Source organism: Megascapheus bottae, chromosome 30, assembly GCF_031878675.1.
Source record: "Megascapheus bottae isolate mThoBot1 chromosome 30, mThoBot2.hap1, whole genome shotgun sequence".
NCBI lineage: Eukaryota > Metazoa > Chordata > Mammalia > Rodentia > Geomyidae > Megascapheus > Megascapheus bottae.
Window position 1 is genome coordinate 4,576,658 of NC_143538.1, and position 21,268 is coordinate 4,597,925.

Below are 21,268 nucleotides of genomic sequence, written 5' to 3' on the forward strand. Positions count from 1 at the left end.
TGAAGGCTTTTCTTTTATTACATCTAAAGAGCTCTACATAAACAGGTAACATTCAATAAGTAAACATTTTTTTCCAATGCATGTAATAAATATTTTCACTTGGTACTTTTATACAAACTGACATTGGTCTACTATACATTTTTAAAAGCCATTTTACTTGTTTGGCATGCGGTACGGAAATTCTAAGAGAGAAAGTTTTAAGGCAATGAATCACAGATTTAAGTTCGTGGAATTTATGATAGCTTTGATATCTGTTTATATACACTTCCCCCTTTGTTAAACAGCAGCACACTCTGGGACCACCAGTTACTCACCCTCCCTCTTTCTGAAACGTAAGCTTTGTATTTAAATTTTTAAAAAAAAACAGAATTGAACATGTACTGATAAAAACTAAATTCTTACTAAAATAAATTCAGATGTGCTTTAGAAAGTTCTGAAGAACCTAAAAGTTTTATGTATTTAAAATTGAAATTGTCTTAAAAACATTCTTCCCACATGTATAAATTTACAATTGGGGCATATAATGAATTCTACTCACTTGTTTCAAAGGAAAAAAAAAAATCTATCGAGAAACCACTTTTTTTTAGACACATATGCAAATCTTAAGTCAGTAATGTAAAATTGTGATAATGTCTAATAGAAAAAATTTAATGCTCAAAATAAGTTAATCAAGCGTGGCATGGTTAAGCTTTGGATTTTTTTTTTTTTTTTACAAAAGATGTCTAATAATGCCCACATAGTATTTAAAAGCCACTTCAACCCTGCTAGTCAAACAGCTATTTTATCAAAGATGTGTGCATATTGACTTACACACACATGCATACACATACACACAATACTGTAGAGAAACACAAATATGCGCGGTTATAAAAGACCAAGGAAAGGGCCACTTGCCACTTGCTTAGATTCGGATAACCGCTCTGTACAAATAGCAGCACAAAAGTGTTGCCACAGATGGGGGGCGGGGGGAGGCCTAAGGTAAGAGAGAGATGAAGTGACTACGTGCATTTCTAAAGCTCACAAAAGATGTAGTGCACGACTGATACTGACGGGACCAACAGAAAGATGAACCACTTACCAAATCGGACATTCTAGTGCGTCAACAAATGAAGGAAACAACACCTCACAAAATGGAAAGAACCAAAATGGCTAATTCTCCCATGGAACATGACCAGAGCCCCAAACAGGTATATATTGCTCCCTATTCTCCTCTTCTTTTAGGCCCCTAAAAAGGCAGGGATGCAGAAGAAAATTAAGTGCTTCAAAACTGGATTGAAGACAGGAGAGGGATAGGTTTTCAACTCAATCATTGAAAGGGTTAGTAACTCTGCATTACACACAGTTATCAGCAAGATTCTGAGACCACTAACGATGGCAGGAAAAAAAAAACAACCCTATTTTTCTTAAGTAGCTGAGTCAATAGAAATGTTTTCTATTGAAATGTGACATCAGAAACAATGTCCCAAACAATTTTAGTCATGTCTACCCTAGTTCAAATTTAGATACAAATTCTGCTATTTGAATTAGCCTAATTGAAAAAAAATTAAAGTATTTACTTATTGTAACACCAGATTTATGTAAAAACTTAACTATTTCTTGTTTTAACTGACAATGAACTTGTTTTATTGCAAATTGTTCTGTGACTCTAACCCAGCCATGTATGTGTGGAACACACATGCATAGGGGAAGACTATGTAGTTCACTTGTCATTCACACATACTTGTTTATAAATACACCTACACACACACACACACAGCCACACTGACACTTTCAAAATTCAAGTCAACAATTTCATAGCAGAGATGTGTATAAAGATACTATTTTAGGATGTCACACAGTCATGTGAACTGTCAATTTCACATACAATTGGAGATATAGCCATCTTGAGTTCTACCTGGATTGAAACAGGTCATTTTGGTACCAATACAGAAACAATACACGTATACATCAAGGTGGTCCTTTGTCAACTCTGAGGACATTAACAGCTGTAATATTAAAAAAATCCAGTCTGGAAAACTGGCAGATAATCCTTACTCTCTTCTGTTAAATCTGTACTCAGTCAACTGAAATCTATTTTCCACACCTGAGAACCTCTCTGATGAGGTTTTGGAACACAGGAGAATACTCATCCTGCCTATTAACCTCTATTCAACTCTTGAAAAAGTTTTCAATATATTTACATGTTCCACTATTAAGAGATCAGACTGTTCTGTGAATTAAAAAAATGACTTTCCTATGTCATGCTTGTCATTAAAAGGCGAAAGGAAAAATAAACAAGGTTAGGAAAATAAGTGCACACAGAAGCAGAGAATAAACTAAGGTTCAAACACATTTTGAATTACAACTGTTTATCAAACAGATTTCTACAGATCCACATGTACGGTGCCCTGCATTTTCCAATAGGATTTACCTTTTGGATCACACTGTCTTCCTTTCTGAGAGCTCTCAAAGTTATTTTCATATCTTACTTTGGTATGAAGGTCTTACATGACAGCTTGTTACCCTGTGGCCCCCAAAATAGGTATTCACAGACTTGGTTTAAGTATACAATACTGGCAACCCAGATTTAGAATCAAGAACTAAAGTGTAAGTTGGTAAGCCATACTTCTTACCCAGACAGATTTCCTCCAATATCTCTTGAGAGGTGTTCTTGGGGTACACAGCACGCAACAGAGAATATGGAGATGGAGAATTGTATAGCTGATAAAGGATGCTCAGACTCGAGTTCCAGACCTTCAAAGCACTGAGAGAAGCAGGCAACTGATATATTAACTGAATGCAAACTCAGGACAAGAGGACAGGGATGACAGAAACACACACACACACACACACACACACACACACACACACACACACACACACACGTGTGTGTGTGTGTGGAAACACAGAGAATGCAGTGGGACAGAAGAGTTATAACTTAAGGCTGGATGAAATGTGCACACACAGAGTCCAAGTCTGTTGCTTTTAAAAAATAGAAATCAAACTATCCCTCCCAACCCCTCCCCACAACAAAGCCCACACTTTAAAATGTCACACATGCAACTCCTTTTCTGTTACTGCAAATAAAATAATGCCACTGAAGCAAAATAAAACCAAACAATAGGACATATGATGAAAACAATCTTCAGAATCCAGAAATGATAAACTAAAAACACAACTGAAGGTGGTTTGTGGTGCTTCTTTTTTCTTTTCTTTCCTTTTTTTTTTTAAACAAGTGTTTTATCAGACAGGCAGTCTTAGATTTATATACAAAAGTAAAACTGAAAATATAGTTTTGTTCTCTGTACATTTCTTTTAATTTTTTTTCCCTAAAAAAAGGAAAAAAAAAAACCCATACGTGTACTTTTTCTAAACAGAATAAGGTAAATCAGAGCACACAGTTCTCTTCTTTCTGCCAAGTTCATTTAATCTGGGATGGGGTGGGAGCAGCAGGGCAGGGAGTCAGTCCAAGGAGATGATGTCTGGTATGATGCCAAAGATGGACGCTGTGTCTGCGCTGCTCCTGTTGGCCACGGCATGGCCGTGGCTCTCCCTCAGGCTGTTGGAAGACACGAGGCTGCTGTTGCTGCCGCTGCTGCTCCCATTGGTGTTTGGCAGAGAAGTGCTGCCTCCTGCACTTAACTGGTCGAGAAACATCTGTGAGGAGGTATATGGGAAGAACCGCGACGAGTGCAGGAGGTCTTGATCATCAGACACTGCTGCTGCCGCCGCGGCAAGCAAGGAGGTGTTGTAATGCTAGGGTGGAGACCAGAGACATAACACACTTACTACACTCACCCCAACAAGAGAACAAGGAGCACATTTGAACACATCCTGGGTATCTCCAAAACACTCAAGGCATTTGTGCAAAAGCAAATAGCCTTATGTAATGACTACATTACCGGTCCTGAGAGACATTTTGTATCTGAAACTGGAAAAAAAGTACTTTTTAGTCTGTTCTTCATGCATTTCTCGAATTTCTAATATACTCAGATATGCTCAGAAACAGTAGTAAAGATAATTCAGTCAGAAACTCATGGCTTACACCTGTCATTCTACCAACCTAAGAGGCTGAGAGCTGAGGACTGTGATTCAGAGAAACTCCCGAATCTCCAATTAGCTACCAAAAAGCTGGAAGTGGAGCTATAGCTCACGTGATAGAGTGCTTGCCTACTATGCATGAAGCCCTGGGTTTGATTCCTCAGTACTACATACACAGAAAAAGTCAGAAGTGGTGCTGTGGCTCAAATGGCAGAGTGTTAGCCTTGAGCAAAAAGTATCCAAGGACAGTACTCAGGTCCAGAGTTTAAGCCCTAGGACTGGGGAAAAAAAAAGTTTTTGTTAAAAAACTAAGGCACAACTAATTGATACCCTATCATGCTCCTCTGGGGCAGGGGTTAGAGTTGAGATAACAGCCTAGCAGTGGTTCTTCCTGGGGACTCGGCCTAAGGCTCTTTCTGAGGTGTCTTTCCTCCTTCAGTCATCTGATTTGCCTATAAGCATACGGTGCACCCATGGACATTTTTGTCTACTAAGGCACACCTCCTGGTGGTGGGGTCATGTTTCAAATTTTGAGGAAACTTGTTAAGATCTGAAAATAGTCTATTGAACCACAGAACAACTTCTGGCTTTTTCTATATATGTAGTACCAAGGAATCGAACCTGGGTCTTTATGCATGCTGGGCAGGCACTCTACCTCTAGGCCAAACTCCTGCCCCCCTCCAACAGACTTTCTTTTTTTTTTTTTTTCCCAGTCCTGGGCTTGGGCTCAGGGCTTGAGCACTGTCCCTGGATTTTCTCAAGGCTAGGGCTCTACCACTTGAGCCACAGCACTACTTCTGGCTTTTTGCTACGTATGTGGTACCAAGGAATAGAACCCGGGTCTTCATGCATGCTAGGCAAGCACTCTACCACTAGGCCAAACTCCTGGCCCCCCAATACTTTCTTGTCCCCGAAGTTCCCATTGGCTTCCAGCCCCAATCCTCAGATCTCAGCCTCTTGAATAGCTAGGATTACAGGTGTGAACCACCAGTGCCTGGTTTCTTAGGCTCTTCTTTAGTTGAAACACAGGCCTAACAATGGTTCTCCTCAGATAACAGGGCTGAAAAGTTTTAGAAATCCTTGATCTTTGAAGGAAAAAACATCGCTCTGGTACTGGGATGAAGATCACCAGTACAAGGAAGATTTGCTAAAATATCATCAACAACAAGCCAAGTCTTGCAAAATATGTCATTCTCTAAACCATTCTCTATCTTCCTGCACAGAATCTGGGCAGGTGTCTTGGAAGAGGAGCTGGATAATGTCTTACTGCTGCTCCTGCAGTATGGAACTGCTTATGGCCGCAGGGCCATGGACCCTCATTGTGTGGGTCCCAAAGGGTTTCAGGGTACCTACTCTTAAATCCCCCAACCTTGGCACTCAGCATCCCTGTGGATGAAAGTCCTTTCAGGCACTGTTTGCAGAATCTGTCCTTTTCCTACACCTAATATCCTTTCTAAAACTGCTTCAGCTGCTTCATGCCTGTGCTCACAGCACACTGTTGACACCACCCAGAGCTAGCAGTAAATTCAACACCCGGGGTGTGTCCAGCCTTTTCTACCAGCCACTGAACAAACCTGTTTCACTGGGTCACTATCTGCATCTGGAGAGAGGACTGAGCTTCTGCCACCCAGGCCTTCTATTCTGATAGTGCTAGGGTTTGAACGCAGAGCTTTGTGCTTGCTAAGATACGTACCACTTGAGTCATATTCTGGGCCCTTTTTGCTCTAGGTATTTTTATCCTAGCATCTCATTTTTTTAATCCAGGCCAACTTGGACATCTTCTACTTACGCTTCCTGCTATAGTTGGGATGGAAGGTATACACCACCACACACAGGCTTTTCTGGTGATAAGAGGTCTTTTGAACTTCTATTTTCTCTTACGCCAGGCTGGCCTGAAACTGACATCCTTGGGATCTCAGCTTTCTGAATACCTAAAATTACAGGCATGCAACACTATGCCTGGCTTCAAATTTTGGTTAGTCTTAACTTCAATGAAAAAAAAAAAAAAGTCCGTTATAAGCTTCTGCTAATTGGTTCTTTGTTCTTTAAGTTTGGAACAAACCTGACAGGAAAGCAAGGCAATCACTGATTTCCACCTTCATCGTCCTTAATCATTTAAATTTCTTGCAGTTCAGTCACCTAATTTGCCAACATTCACAATGGATTTTGTACATTTAGGGGCCACGACAAACAAAGTAATACAAAATTAAATCAGGCACAAGAGAACATGACGCGCTCCAAAGATGCAGTAAACGTGAGACATGTGAGGCTGCCCATGTAACCCTTTTCAAGTTTAAGTCATCAGGACTGTGGACTGCACATACTGTATGTGCCATGCTGTCGGTCAGCACACATGTGAGCAAGGTATTCTGCTAGTAACACAACACCTAGGATGCCTTAGGGTAGACATAATCTTGAGAGCACCATCATACAATGGCTTTCTTCTTGATCAAATGACATTTTAGCGTACAGAACTATAGAGGGCTAAGAAACTCATGAGCCAACCTAACTCACTGTAATGATTCTTTATGAAACAGTGATGGAAACCAAGAGATAAAGACTATTTTACTACATACTAAGGCACTGCCGAAACCAGAGCTTTTTACTTAAGTTCTTAAAGCCACAGCAATAGTAGCATGTTCACTGTTCTTTCAGGGAAATTCTTTCTTTTGGTGACATACTATATACTTTAAAAGTTAAAATATACAGTTAAAACAAACTTTTTGATATAACATACCTGATTGTCTCCTGATAAGAAAGGAAAGAAATCTAATCCTGTGGGAGAGAAAAAATATTTCAATTTAGAAACAAGCAAATAAGCCAACAAAACCAGCAAAGGAAGAAAGATCCTTCCCAATGCTTGAGCATATCCAAAGTATATATAGGACTCATATTTGTAAAAGATGGAACATTACTTCCGTCTTCCTGTGAAGCTGGCTAAAGTAAGCCTGGTGCAGGTGGCTCACATAGGTAATCCTACCTACTCAGGAGATTAAGATCTGAGGATCAGGTTTGAAGCTGTTCCTGGGGCAGGAAAGTCCATGAAACTCTTAACTCTAATAAACTACTCAGAAAAAGGCAGAAGTGGTGCTATGGCTCAACAAATGGCTGAGCAAGAGCCCTGTCCTTGAACTTTTTCTCTCAAAGCTAGCACTCTGCCACATGGAGCCATAGCATCACTTCCAGCTTTCTGGTGGTTAATTAAAAAGAAGAGTTTCTTGTTTCTTGGACTTCCCTGACTGGGCTGGTTTTGAACTTCAATCCTCCAGGTCTCAGCCTCCTGAGTAGCCAGGATTACAGGCATGAGCCACCGGTGCCCGGCTTGAGAGACTATTATCTCCAATAAACTAGCCCCCCCAAACAAAACAAAACTGGAAATAGTGTTGTGGTTCCAGTGGTGGAGCATTAGTCTTGAGTGAGAAAGCCAAGTAAGAACACAAGGCCTGGGGCCAGGAGTTTGGCTTGGTGGTAGAGTGCTTGCCTAGCATGCACGAAGACTCAGGTTCCATTCCTTGGTACCTCATACACAGAAAAAAGCCAGAGTGGTGCTGTTGAGCTCTAGTCTTGAGAAAACCCAACGACAGTGCTCAGACCGTGAGCTCAAGCCCAGGACTGATTGGGGAAAAAAAAAAGAACACGAGGTTCTGAGTTTAAGGCCTACTACCAGTACCTCCCACAAAAATAAATAAATAAATAAATTCATCACTACAAATGCCTGCTGCCATTAGAATCAGGGATCAAAAAATAATGTTCAAAAACATCAAAACTGAAAGCTACATATTGGAAGTTATCCAAAACTAACTTGCAAAATTCACAAAACCAAAAGTTCATTATTCTAGTTTTAGAACTGGTAGTAAAACATTGGCTGATAAAGGAGCTGGGTCAGTTTTTATGGCCACAGTATATTACTTCTTTCAATTACCTAGAACCAAAGCACTGTTTTCTCAACTTCCAAATCTTCCTTAGACTTACCCAATGAGACAACAGATCAAAGGTGTCCATCAATATATATGACAAAAGAGAACCAGTGACTCACCTTGTAAGTCATAAGGCATGGGTGTCATGTGGAAAGGATGCCTGTAGTCTTGGATTAGGGAGGTGTTGATGTAGCTTGTGTCTACAGCAGGAAGGCTGGGGGTACGGGATACTGGAGATGCTTGATGTGGAAGACTTAAAATGCTGTGTGGAAGAAAATGTTTGCATAACTTTCATGAGTCACTTTAACAAAGGAGTTACAACTCAGATGGAAATCAAAACAAAATATAACTAGACTACCTATAGTTATTAAAAACTAATTTACACAGCAGCATCTTGTAGAGGATACAGGAAGATTTGAATGGGCATAAGCCATTTGCATTTAGACTATCTTTGGAATGTCAGTACGTCCACTCAGAAAACAGGAGAAAGCCCAGTGAAGAGCAGTATGAGGATACCAGTGAAGGAATTTCTGTAACCTTTTCAAAATGAGCCCTAGAGGGTTGACTAGTAACATATGCAGACAAGGTTAGAAGAATGAGGCAATCTAAGCAGTGAACAGCATAGTCATCAACATTTTTTTTCTTTTTCTTTTTGCCAGTCCTAGGGTTTGAACTCAGGGCTTGGTGCTGTCTTTGAGCCTCTTTGTGCTCAAGGCTAGTGCTCCACCACTTAAACCACCTTACTAGTTATGGATTTTTCTGAGTACTTTACTGGAGATTAAACTATCAGGGACTTTCCTGCTTTGAAACTCGATTCTCAGATCTTAGACTCCTAAGTAGGTAGGATTATAGGCATAAGCAGTCACTAACATTTTAAAAAGGCATGCTGAAGGAAGCAAAAATACTCCAAAATAAGCAGGTAGAGAGTTTTTAAGAGTCATATAGCTGAAAGAACATGAGCATACAGAAAGAAAACTTTTTTTTCTAATTGAAAATTAAGAAAAAAAGGAAAAGACAAAGATAATAACTCTAAAAAGAAAAGGAATGACAGAATGACAGTCCTAAGGGAAACATATGTGCTCCATGTTATTACTACCATATCAAAGACTAACATATACAAACCACAGAAAAGAAAGGACAGAAGCCAGGGACTGTGGCTCATGTCTGTAATCCTAGCTACCCAGGAAGCTGAGATCTGAGGATTGAGGTTCAAAGCCAGCCCAAGCACTAAAGTTCTGAGATTCATATCCAATTAACCACCAGAAAACTGGAATTGGTGCTGTGGCTCAAGGGGTAGGGTAGTAGCCTTGAGCTAAAAAGCTCAGGGACAATACCAACCGAAAGGAAAAACAAACAAACAAATAAAAAAACAAGGAAGGGGGACCGGGAGTTTGGCCTAGTGGTAGAGTGTTTGCCTAGCATTATGAAGACCAGGGTTCGATTCCTCGGTACCACATACATAGCAAAAAGCTGGAAGTGGTACTGAGGCTCAAGTGGTAGAGTGCTAGCCTTGAGAAAGTTCAAGGACAGTGCTCAAGCCCTGAGCCCAAGCCCAGGATTGGCAAAAAAATCAAAAACAAACAAACAAAAAAACAAGGAAGGAAGAAAGGAGAGCAGATATGCAGATATCAGTGGCTCTTATCTATAACCCTAGTTTCTCAGAAAACTGAAATTTGAAGATCAAGATTCAAAGACACACTGATGGACAGATCTGAAAAACTCGATCTCCAACTAATCAGCAATAAGCCACAACTGAAGGCATGGCTTAAGTGGTAGTGACAAAGCAGCAGGCATTACATAAGATTGTTTTACCAAATAACAGGATATTTTTTGCCAATGCTCAGGGCCTGAGCACTGTCCTTGGGCTTTTGTCTCAAGGCTACCGCTCTGCCACACGTAAGCCACAGCACCACTTCTGGCTTTTCTATGTATGTGTTACGGAGGAAATGAACTTGGGTCTTTGTGCACGCAAGGCAGGCACTAGGCCACATTCCTGGCCCAGAAATTTTTCTTTTTCCTTTACTTTTGGCAGTACCTGGGTCTGAACTCAGACCTCGAACTTGCTAGGCAATCATTCTATCCCCAGCCCAATATGTCATTCCCAGATAAACTAAACATTCAATGGCTGGAAACAACAAAATGCTTTTCACTTTAGTGCCATTTGCTTCTTTCTAATTCCTGGAGGACTGCTTTTCTTTCTGTTTTTTGATGTTTTGAAATGCAGTGCTTTTACATAATAGCTGTGCTTAGGTTCCAGTTACTGGCTAGTCATCTCTGTAAAATGGCCAACAGCATATTAATGTTTTCTTCTCCTCCTATGAACGCTATAAACCTTCAGACTTGCTAAAAATAGGGAGAAAAAGATTTGGTATTTACAAAACATGACCTGGGTCAATTAGTTACTAGGACACTCAGGAAGTAGTTAATGAATCTAATGTAATTTTCCAAACATAATAAACAGTGCTATTTTGGAGAAACAGCAAAGTAAATATTCAAAGAAGAGATATTAGATTTCTAAACAAAAATTTTCCTGAAGGAAAAAGTTGCATTGTTTACATATATTTATTAGAGTAAAAGATAAAAATAGCAATGCATTTAATCTCAAAGTTCTTACATACTCAGAATCTTGGGAAATATCTTTTAGTATAATTACAGCATCAAGAATATGGTAATACAGGTATCTCTCAGTCTCTGCCGCAGATTAGTGCTAGAATCTCTTTGGATACCAAAATCCAACAATGTTCCAGTGTCCTTTCTTTACATAGAATGTCACAGCATTGGTATGCCACCAAAGCATCCATCTTGTAAGATTACTTATAAGAGCCAATGCATTCTAAATGCTATGTCAATCTTTGTTATACTACACTGCTTGAGAGAATAACAAGAAAAAAATGAGTCCGTACATGTTCAGCACAGACACAATCATTTTTTCCAAATACTTTCAATCTGTGGTTAGTTAAATCAATGGATGTGGAACCCAGATGGCTAATGATGCATTTGGTCATACAGATGTATAAGTATCTGAGAGCTGGGAATGTATGATACAGTTCCTGAGGCTTCCAGGAATCCCAGCTCTAGTGCTGCAGAAACCAACCAATCAAGTCATCTTGGATTACACTTTTTTTTTTTTTTTTTGGCCAGTCCTGGGCTTGAGCTCAGGGCCTGAGCACTGTCCTTGGACTTTCTCAAGGCTAGAGCTCTACCACTTGAGCCTCAGCACCACTTCTGGCTTTTTTCTGTGTATGTGGTACTGAGGAATCGAACCCGGGTCTTCATGCATGCTAGGCAAGCACTTGAACCACTAGGCCAAACTCCTGGCCCCTTGGATTACACTTTTTTAAAAATACTTATTCTAACAATGTTAAGTTTCAGGTGATCTGGCACTTTTTTCCTACTTAAATAAGTTGGCACAGTAATAAGAAAAGCTTTGCACAGTAGCAGCCATCAAGGTGGAAATGTTCACAGAGCAGGATTAGTGCAGTGTTTACAACACTGATGCTGCCTAATGTCTTTATGTCTGCCTATATACAGGCTGAGATGAAATACTCTAGGATCTCCCAGTCTCACTGTGCCAGTCAACACTGGAAATGATTTGACTCTAAGCATAGATATGTTAACTTCCCTGTTGAACCCAGAAAGCATAACTATTCATAACCTTTCCTTTTCTTCTTTACATGCTTTCCTGAAATATTGCTTAAAGAAGGTTGTTTTATTAGCTACAAAAGGAACTATGAGTGGCTTGATGTTGAAGCTTAACTAATGTATCTTATTACCAGTGTGAATGGGAAATAAGGGAAACAAACAAGTGTGTAACTACGAGCTGAATCCTCAGTATCTCTGACTTCTTTCCTTGCTAGCCTCACATTTACCCTGACACAGCTAAATAAGGTCTTCTCATCATTGCAATAGTAGCACTCAACTTTGGGCTACTTTTACAGTAGGTATGTCCCCATTTTAGTTTCAGGATCACCTGGGAACTTACTAGAAACAAGTAGGCCTTGCTCCTGACTCATTACGTGTTCAATAAGTTTGAAAAGGGCCGTCTTATGAAAATCATACTTGGGTACGATGAATAGCCACACATTTTTTTTTGGGGGGGGGGGGGGGGAGGGCAGTCCTGGGACTTGAACTTCAGGGCCTGAGCACTGTCCTTGGGTTTTCTCAAGGCTAGAGTTCTGCCACCTGAGCCACAGCTCCAGTTCCAGCTTTTTCTATGTCTGTGGTAATGAGAAATCAAACTTGTGTCTTCATGCATGCTAGACATGCACTTTACCACATTGCCAAGCTCCTGGCCCCATTTTTTTCTTTTTTGCTTATCTGTGCTTGAACTCAGGACCTGGGCACTGTCCATGAACTTTTGCTCAAGGCTAGTGCTGTACCAGCTGAACCACAGTTCCACTTCTTTTTCCGTGACTAATTGGAATCTATGGACTTTCCTGCTAACTGTCATCTTTAGATTTCAGACTTTCTTTAGATTTAGCTAGGATTACAAACATGAGCCACTAATGCCTGGCTCCACACCATTTTTAATGCATTACTGTAATTCTTTAAGAATATCACACTTGGAAAAAATTCAATCCAAAAAAGTTTCATAATACAATTTGACAGGTCTTTTATCTACCAAATAAACTTTGACAGAAATTACCTTTTTGTTTAAAAAAATGACATTAGTTATTGGCGGACAGTGGGTTACTATTACTTTCCCACCTGTTCCCAATCTATTCTAATCACAAATCCTTTCTATCACTTTTCCTTTCCTTCCACAGAACATCTTCAAAAGGTCACAGCACTTACCCTTTATTGCTCAGCGGAGATGTGGGAGATAGGGAAGGACAGGTTCTCTTGGCAGAAGGTTCTTCCTCTTCCTCATCAGATGAACTGTCTATGGTTAAGTCAATCACTTCTACTTTCTTATTTTTATTTGAAGGCTGGTTGTGAGACACTGCCTGATGCTCCAATGTGGAGCTCAAGCATCCTGTGTGGTGATTAAAACAGAAGCCAAAAAAAAAAAAAAGTCTGTCATCTTGCTTGTTACATGATTTCTTAAAAAATAATTCTGAGTTGGGAAAATCAAAAATGTATGCCTTATGTCAACTTTGTACTAGTCAACTTTGTAATATAAGTAATTTGAGGGCAGCCTATATGTCATATACACTCATCTATGTTCCTGACAAACATAGCAAATATGTTAGTATAAAAAAACACCTTTAGGACCAGGAGCATAGCCTAGTGGTAGAGTGCTTGCTTAGCATGCATGAAGCCCTAGGTTTGATTCCCGGGTACCACATACACAGAAAAGGCCTAAAGTGGTGCTGTGGCTCAAGTGGAAGAGCTCTAGCCTTGAGAAAGCCCAAGGACAATGTTCAGGCCCTGAATTCAAGGCCCAGGACTGGCAAAAACGAATGAACAAACAAAAAAACATGTTTAGGGTTTTTTTTTTTGGCCAGTTCTGGGGCTTGAACTCTGGGCTTGGCACCGTCCTCAGACCCTTTTTGCTCAAGGCTAGCATTCTGCCACTTGGGCCACAGTGTCACTTCTGGCTTTTTCCAGCCCAGGGATCAAACCCAGGGCTTCGTGTATTCAAAGCAAGCACTCTACCATTAGGCTATGCTCCCAGCCCTACCTTTGGAATTTCTAGGACATTGACACAGATGGATGGACGGAGACACAGACACACAGACACAGACACACACACATACACACATACACCTTTTACTGTGTGTCTATAAATACTTTAAGAAGCCAGCTTGCACACAACAAAGCCACTACAAAACTGCAGACTTTTATCTTCAATTAATCACTAGAAAATGGGAAGTGGGGCTGTGGCTCAAGGGTAGGGTGGTAGTCTTTAGCTGAAGAGCTCTGGGACAGCACCCAGGCCCAGAGTTCAAGCCCCATGACCTACAAACACACACAAAAAAATATGTATTGTGGGCTAGGGGTAAGTGGTAGAGCACTTCCCTAGCATATTTATACATTATCCTTGGTTCGATCCCCAGCATAATAAAAGGTAATTTTTTTTTTTTTTTAAAAAAAGCCCAGCACCCTGTGGCATATACCTATAATCATCACTCATGAGGAAGCTGAGATCTGAGGATCTTGATTCGAAGTCAGCCCAGGCCGACTAAGCCTTGAGACTTGATCTCCAATTAATCAATAGGTAGAACTGGAAGTATAGCTCGAGTGGTAGAGCACCAGCTATGAGTGAAAAAGCTGAGTTCAAGCACCAGTCCTGGAGCACACACACAAGCATGCATTTTACAAGGAAAATCATGGCTTACTGCAGCAATGTCCTGTCCTGTGCACAAGCCCCACTTACCATCAACTCCATTGAACGAGGCAGAAACTTCCTGTACTTCCTTTTTTGATCTCATTGGTGCCCAAGAGCCATCTTCCTTAAACTGGATTTCATCACAATCTGTACAGTATTTCAGGATCTCCATAAATAAGCTGTAAAAAACAATGCATGTTTAGGATATAACACTTGAAGTGAAAAATAAATCAGAAATATTTGTTCAAACGTTTAGATCTTTTATGAACTGTATAAGGAAAGAAAAGAAAAGCAGGTATAATGGTGCATGCCTAATTGGTAAATTAAAACAGGAAGAAAATGATAGCTAAGTAGTGATATCCTGCCTCAAAACAAGCAAGCAAGCAAATAAGCACCCATCGGTAAAAGTGTATTTGCTTTCAAAACAGTGCTAAAAAGTAAAAATAGTTATCCAAATTGTTATGCATTGTGTAAGAAAATATCACACTACCATGAAAAATGACAAAAAAATTGATAACAAATATATTCAAGAAAAATAAAGGCAGAAAGATGACAACATCCTCAAAAAGCAAAATTTGCAATATAATAAATTTATCAGTCATCTCTCTGAGCACACTAATTCTTTTTTTTTTTTTTGCCAGTCCTGGGCTTGGGCTCAGAGCTTGAGCACTGTCCTTGGGCTTTCTCAAGGCTAGAGCTCTACCACTTGAGCCTCAGCACCACTTCTGGCTTTTTGCTATGTATGTGGGGTATCCAGGAATTGAACCAGGTCTTTGTGCATGGTAGGCAAGCACTCTACCACGAGGCCAAACTCCTGGCCCCTTAGCACACTAATTCTTTTTTGCACATTCTAAACTGCTACATAAGTATATGTTGGTTTTTTTTTTTGGTCAGTTGTGAGGCTTGGGCTCTGGGACCTGGGTGCTGTCCCTGAGCCCTTCAGGTCAAGGCTACCGCCTTACCCCTGGGCCTGGGCATTGTCTCTGAGCTCAACAGCTCAAGGCTACCACCCTACTCTGAAGCCAAGCCCACTTCCCAAGTTTCCTAGAGGTTAATTGGAGATAAGAGTCTCAGGTCCTTTTGTGTCAGAGCTGGCTTTTGAACCTTGATCCTCAGAGCTCAGTCTCCTGAGTAGCTAGGATTACAGGAGTGAGCCACCTTGCACCTGGCTCAGAGCCCAATTTTTTATTAAAGAATTTATTAACATTGATTTTTACATCATATTTCAAATTGCATATTTAACAAACAAGTATTCAAGAAGGGAATCTCTATATACAATCACTGGCACTTAGATTTTAGAACATAATTAAAATTAGGCTGAGGGTTTATATGTCAGATACATATTAATCTATGTAATAAAACATTATGTCTATAGAGTCATAGATTTTTATGTCTATGTAATTGTGTTTCTATTTCCAATACCATGTCCACAGCATTGGATATGCAAATATTGAATCCTCACTCTTGTACTGTTTGGATCTAATAGCCACATATTAAGGATACCATATAGCTTTTGTTCCTTTGCTCTTTCCTTCTCTCACTTAACATGATTCGCTCTAGATTTATCCATTTCCCTGCGAATGCCATCATTTTATCTTGTCTATTAGCTATGTAGAATTCCATTGTGTGTATATACATATACACATATATTATATATCACACACACACACATCACATTTTTTGTATCCATTTATCTGCAGTAGGGCATCTGGATTGTTTTCATCGCCTGCTATTGTGAATAGTGCAGAGATGAACATAGCAGAGTAGGTGTCCTTATTATATCCTGGGTTATAATGTTCAGGATAGATGCCCAGGAGTGTATGGCGGGATCATAGGGAAGGTCTATTTTCAGTTCTTTAAGAAACCTCCACACTGCTTTCCAGAGTGGCTGAACTTGCTTACAATCCCACCAGCAGTGCAGTAGGATTCCTTTTTCTCCACAACCCCACCAGCATCTCTCATTGAGTTCAAAATCTTGGCCATTCTTGTTGGGCTAAGTTGGTAACTTAGGGTTGTTTTTATTTGCAGTTCCTTTATGACCATAGATGTGCATTTTCTCATATGTTTTTCTGCCATTTTAACCTCTTCTTTTGATATATCAGTTTCTCTTAGTTCCCTTGCCCATTTAGTGATTGGTTTGCTGGGTTTGGGGGGGATTAGTTTCTTGAGTTCCCTGTAGATACTGGATACTAAGCATTTGTCTGATGTATTATTGGTAAATATTTTTTCCCAGTTGGTTGGCTTTCTACTTTAGTAGCTATGCTTTTATCTGTGCAGAAACTTTTTATTTTTAGGTAGTCCTCATTTATCAACTCTCTCCAATCTGTTGTGACCCTGGGATTCTGTTCAGAAGTTTTTGCCTGTGCCTTTGAGTTCCAGTGTCTCTCCAACTCTATCCTGTAGCAGTTTCAAGGTTTCGGGTCTGACACTGAGGTCTTTGATCCATTTTGAGTTAATGCTTGTACATGGCAAAAGGTTAGGGTCAATTTTTAGTTTTCTGTATGTGGCTGCCCAGTTTTGCCAGCACCAATAGTTGAACAGGCTGTGTTTGTTCTACTGTATATCTTTGGCTCCTGTCAAATACAAGTTGACTGTAGATATGTGGTTTTATTCCTGGATATTCTATTCTGTTCCATTGATCTTCTGATGTATTTTTGTGCCAATACCATGCTGTTTTTGTTATTATGGCTCTATAGTAGAATTTGAAGTCTAGTATTGGAATACCACCTACATTGCTCTTTTTGCCTAGAATTGTTTTGGCTATTCTAGGTCTTTTCTTGTTCCATATGAACCTTTGGATTATGTTTTCTATTTCAGTAAAGAATGTCTTTGGGATTTTGATAGGGATTGCATTGAACTTGTATATCAATTTTGGCAGGATGGCCATTTTCACTATATTGGTTCTCCCTACCCATGAGCATGGGATGTCTTTCCATTTCCTGGTGTCCTTTTAAATTTCTTTCGTTAGGCTTTTTATAGTTTTCATTAAAGAATTCCTTTACATCTTTGGTTAAGTTAATTCCTAAGTATTTTATTCTTTTGGGGGCTACTGCAAATGGGATCATTTTCTTGATTTTGTCTTCTGTTTGTGTATTGTTGGCATACAAGAAGGCTGCTGAGTTTTGCAGGTTAATTTTGTATCCTGCCACTTTGCTAAAGTGTTTTATTAATTCTAGGAGTTTGGGAGTGGAGCTTATTGGGTCACTCAGGTAGAGGACCATGTCACCTTCTAATAGGGATAGTTTAATTTCTTCTTTTGCTATGTGGATCCCTTGGGTGTCCTTCTCTTGCCTTATTGCTCAGAGCCCAATTTTTGATGAGCTTGGATTAACCAGAATTTTGTTCTTTCATGTTTTCTCCAATACGGTCTGTGAGTCTAGAAATAGATGAACTCAGTAGGAAAAGGTGTATGCCTACTCTACTTAAACCATTGCTGCTTTAAATGGTAAAAGGCATAGAATAAAAGGCATGTATTTTCTAAACACTGAAGTTAAACATGGAAATATAAAAATGGAAATATAAAAATGACAATATAAAATTTTATTTATTTTTGTGCTTTCTTGCTTACAGCTGATGCTCCCACTTGAGTCATGCTCACAATCTAGAACTTTGCTACTTATTTGGAGACAGGAGTCTCTTGGACTTCTGTGCCTGGGACAGCTTCAAACTAGGATCCTTCAGGTCCCAGCTGCCTTCTGAGTAGCTAAGTCCAGTGTGAGCCTGCAGTATCCAGCTAATGCTAAATTTAAGATAATGAAATTCTACAAATATTTAACTGAGAAAACATCATGTACAGGGGCTGCTGGGCTTAGTGACTAATACCTGTAGTCGTAGCTCCTGGGGTGAAGGAGATAGGCAGGACAGTGGTTCAAGACCAGCTCCTGCAAAAAGCTAATGAAAACCCCATCTCAACCAATAAAAGCTAGGTCTGTACAGTGGAGTGTATGTGTCAATCAGCTACAGAGGAAGCACGAATAGGAAGACTGTGGTTCAGGCCAGCCTAAGCATACTCTAAAAAATAGCTGGGGGTAGGAGATTTGTGTCTAACAAGCACAAAGCCCTGGGTTCAAACTCCCATATAGCCAGATTCCCCCATCCTCCCAAGCTGACAGACAGCAACCCAAAATAAATGGTCATTTCGAGGTATACAGAAGAACAGTGACATACCCATCAATAATAAGGTGTTCATACGGTGCCTTCTTATCACAGACAGGACAAACCCAGGTTGGTTTTTTCTCATTCATTTGAATATAAAGCGTTGCATCAAAACACTGCAGGTGAGAACACGTAAGGGCCCTACATGGAATTGTCAGCCGCATTTTACCAAGCTTTAAAAGAGAGGGAAAAAGTAAAAGTTAGACAACTGTTGTTCAAAATTTAAGCTTTGAAAAAGAGTTTCTGAGATACTATGCATACGTATTCTGATTTAAAGCATTTTGTACCTTTTTATAAAGGTGAAAGAATACATTTTTAATGAAATCTATGTACAGGGTAAAATCAAGAGAAAAAACTAAGAGAAAACACTGCAGACCGGAGAAGATAACTACAAGGGTTATTTATTGTTGTCTACAAATGGGCTTTTGGATAAGGAGTCCTGAATACCCTCGAAACTGTATGCAAAATCCCCTTTGATATCTTACGTGGATTTTTCCAGAGGGTAAAAAATAGTAAAAAACTATCTTGTATTGGGAAAGGGGGGGGAAGCCTTATTAAATACTACAAGATGCACAGTTACACTATTTATTCTTCCAGCTTATCTCTGAGGTTTTGACACGCATTCCTCACCATGTGTGGCACATCGGCAGTTCTGAAGAGGTGGCAGGTATGTGTATTCCCTGGCATCATCACAGGCAATCAGCAAACAATCATAGCCCTGAGCATCTCCAGCATGTTAGGAGATTTCTCTGCCCTGTAATTGCTGTTTGGTTGACACAGGAAGTCTGTCTATGTATGGAGAAGTCTACTTCATTTCATCCTTAAGCAGCTAGTTGGTCCCAGGTAGACAGTGCTCAGACTTGCACAGGGAACTTGTGCTGGGGAGGACCTACTGTACTTGTTGCTGTGGGAACCTCAAAATGCACAATGACCATACAGTACGAAACTTATGTACCTTTAAGCCCAGTTCACCCTGGAACTCATGATATAATACAGAGCTGTCTTTGATTCAGTCTTCCTGCCTTAAACGCTTCTTCCCCACCATGTGCTGAGATTTCCATTTTCAATAACTATATTATTTGCCAACTACCTAGAAAACTTCCCATTATTATTTACCAACTATCCAGAAAAGTATGAAGGCCTGGAAAGGATATGGATGAAATAAGGAAAAGGTTCTTGGCTACTAAGAATCTGAGGGAAGTGGGCCTTGTTTACCAAGGAAATTGACTGTCATTAGGCGCCCTCAATTACTGTTATGGTACCCAATATTAACAATGTCTTTTGTCTCTAGGAAAGGTATTAATCATCTGCATACAACATTAGGTATGTTTTAAGAGTGAGGATTCTATATCTTATCTATCTACCTAACCTATCTGTCTTTAAGAATAAGGATTATGCATCTTATCTAATCTATCAATCTATTCATCCATCTGGTACTAAGGTTTGCATTCAGATACTCTAGCATGCTAGGCATATGTCCCCATCCCTTTCTGCTTTGGTTATGTATTTTTTTGATATCATTATCCTCTCCCCTTCTCCTTTTTACTCATGGCAGGCCTTGGAACGAGATTCATCTGATTTCTATAGCCTAAGTACTTGATATTGCAAGCATGTGTCACCGTCACTCCTGGCCAAATTTTGTAAAGATATTTTTAGACTTGAGAGAGGAGAGAGAGGAGAGAGAGGAGAGAGAGGAGAGAAAGGAGAGAGAGAGAGAGAGAGAGAGAGAGAGAGAGAGAGAGAGAGAGAGAGAGAGAGAGAGAGAGAGACACACATAGAGAGAGACACAGAGAGAGAGAGAGACACACAGAGAGAGAGAGAGACAGAGAGAGAGACAGAGAGAGAGACAGAGAGAGAGGCAGAGAGAGGCAGAGAGAGGCAGAGAGAGGCGCGAATGAATTTGTTTTTTTCTGTTTTGGTACTGGGGATTGAACCCAGGATGTCGCACTTGCTAGGTAAGACCTTTGACATTGAGCTACATTCCAGCCTGTTAATATCACTAAAAAAAAAATTACTCTCTCTGGTGAATATAATGTAACCCTTCTATTAATTACAATAAAAATATATGGAAAAAAATTACTCTCAGCCTCAGCCAGTAGCTCTTGCCTGTAATCCAGCTACTTAGGAAGCTGAGACAGCGTCTAGGTCCTGAGTTAAAGCCCCACAAATGACATTCCCTCACCCCCCATAAAGGGATAAATATATGCAAAAAGCCTCAAAACAAACATTAGTTAACACTTACTGGACACAGTAGAGACACCCTTAGGCTGGTTGTAGCTATTTCACTGTCCGGATCTGCAGTTAACTTCTCTTTAACTGAAATTCATTCAAGAAAAAAAACAAAAGAGTTGAACAAGTTTATTATGATGCAACATTAAAAAAAGTTACTTAAAATAGAAGACAAGTAAAATCAAAATAATATACTCAATTATTTCCTCCTAATCAATCAAACAAACAAAAACTATGACATAGCTGACAAAGACTGCACCATAGTAACAAAAGGAATCTGTATAATGGGTTGATATTAATGACATTAACTCTCATAATGATAAAGGTTTTCTTTAAAAAAAAACAACAACAGGACAGGGAGTTTGGCCTAGTGGTAGAGTGCTTGCCTAGCATGCACGAAGACCCGGGTTCAACTCCTCGGTACCACATACATAGCAAAAAGCTGGAAGTGGTGCTGAGGCTCAAGTGGTAGAGCTCTAGCCTTGAGAAAGTTCAAGGACAGTGCTCAGGCCCTGAGCTCAAGCCCAGGACTGGCAAAACAACAACAACAACAACAACAACAACAACAAAATAAAACTATAGCTGGTGCAGGTGACTCATGCCATCTGAGCCTGTGAGACTCCTATCTCCAATTAATCACCAGAAAACCGGAAGTGACACTTTGGCTCAAGTGATG

The 21,268-nt window shown here is 39.9% G+C and overlaps 1 protein-coding gene across 3 annotated transcripts in view; it reads right to left on the bottom strand.

Moving 5' to 3' along the window:
- The window catches only part of Pias1 (protein inhibitor of activated STAT 1), a 71,724-nt gene continuing 50,456 nt past the window's right edge, over positions 1–21,268 (bottom strand). For 2 of the 3 annotated variants that reach the window (XM_090321781.1, XM_090321782.1), the window contains exons 8-14: positions 20,606–20,679; positions 18,376–18,536; positions 14,257–14,387; positions 12,732–12,912; positions 8,057–8,199; positions 6,758–6,795; positions 1–3,735 (exon numbers count right to left, since the gene is read on the bottom strand). In XM_090321781.1, the coding sequence (XP_090177907.1) occupies positions 3,442–3,735; positions 6,758–6,795; positions 8,057–8,199; positions 12,732–12,912; positions 14,257–14,387; positions 18,376–18,536; positions 20,606–20,679 (1,022 nt within the window). In that variant the 3' untranslated portion in view covers positions 1–3,441. Of the gene's footprint in view, positions 3,736–3,760; positions 3,911–6,757; positions 6,796–8,056; positions 8,200–12,731; positions 12,913–14,256; positions 14,388–18,375; positions 18,537–20,605; positions 20,680–21,268 lie in introns of those variants that run through there. The other variant, XM_090321783.1, reaches the window with a different exon arrangement.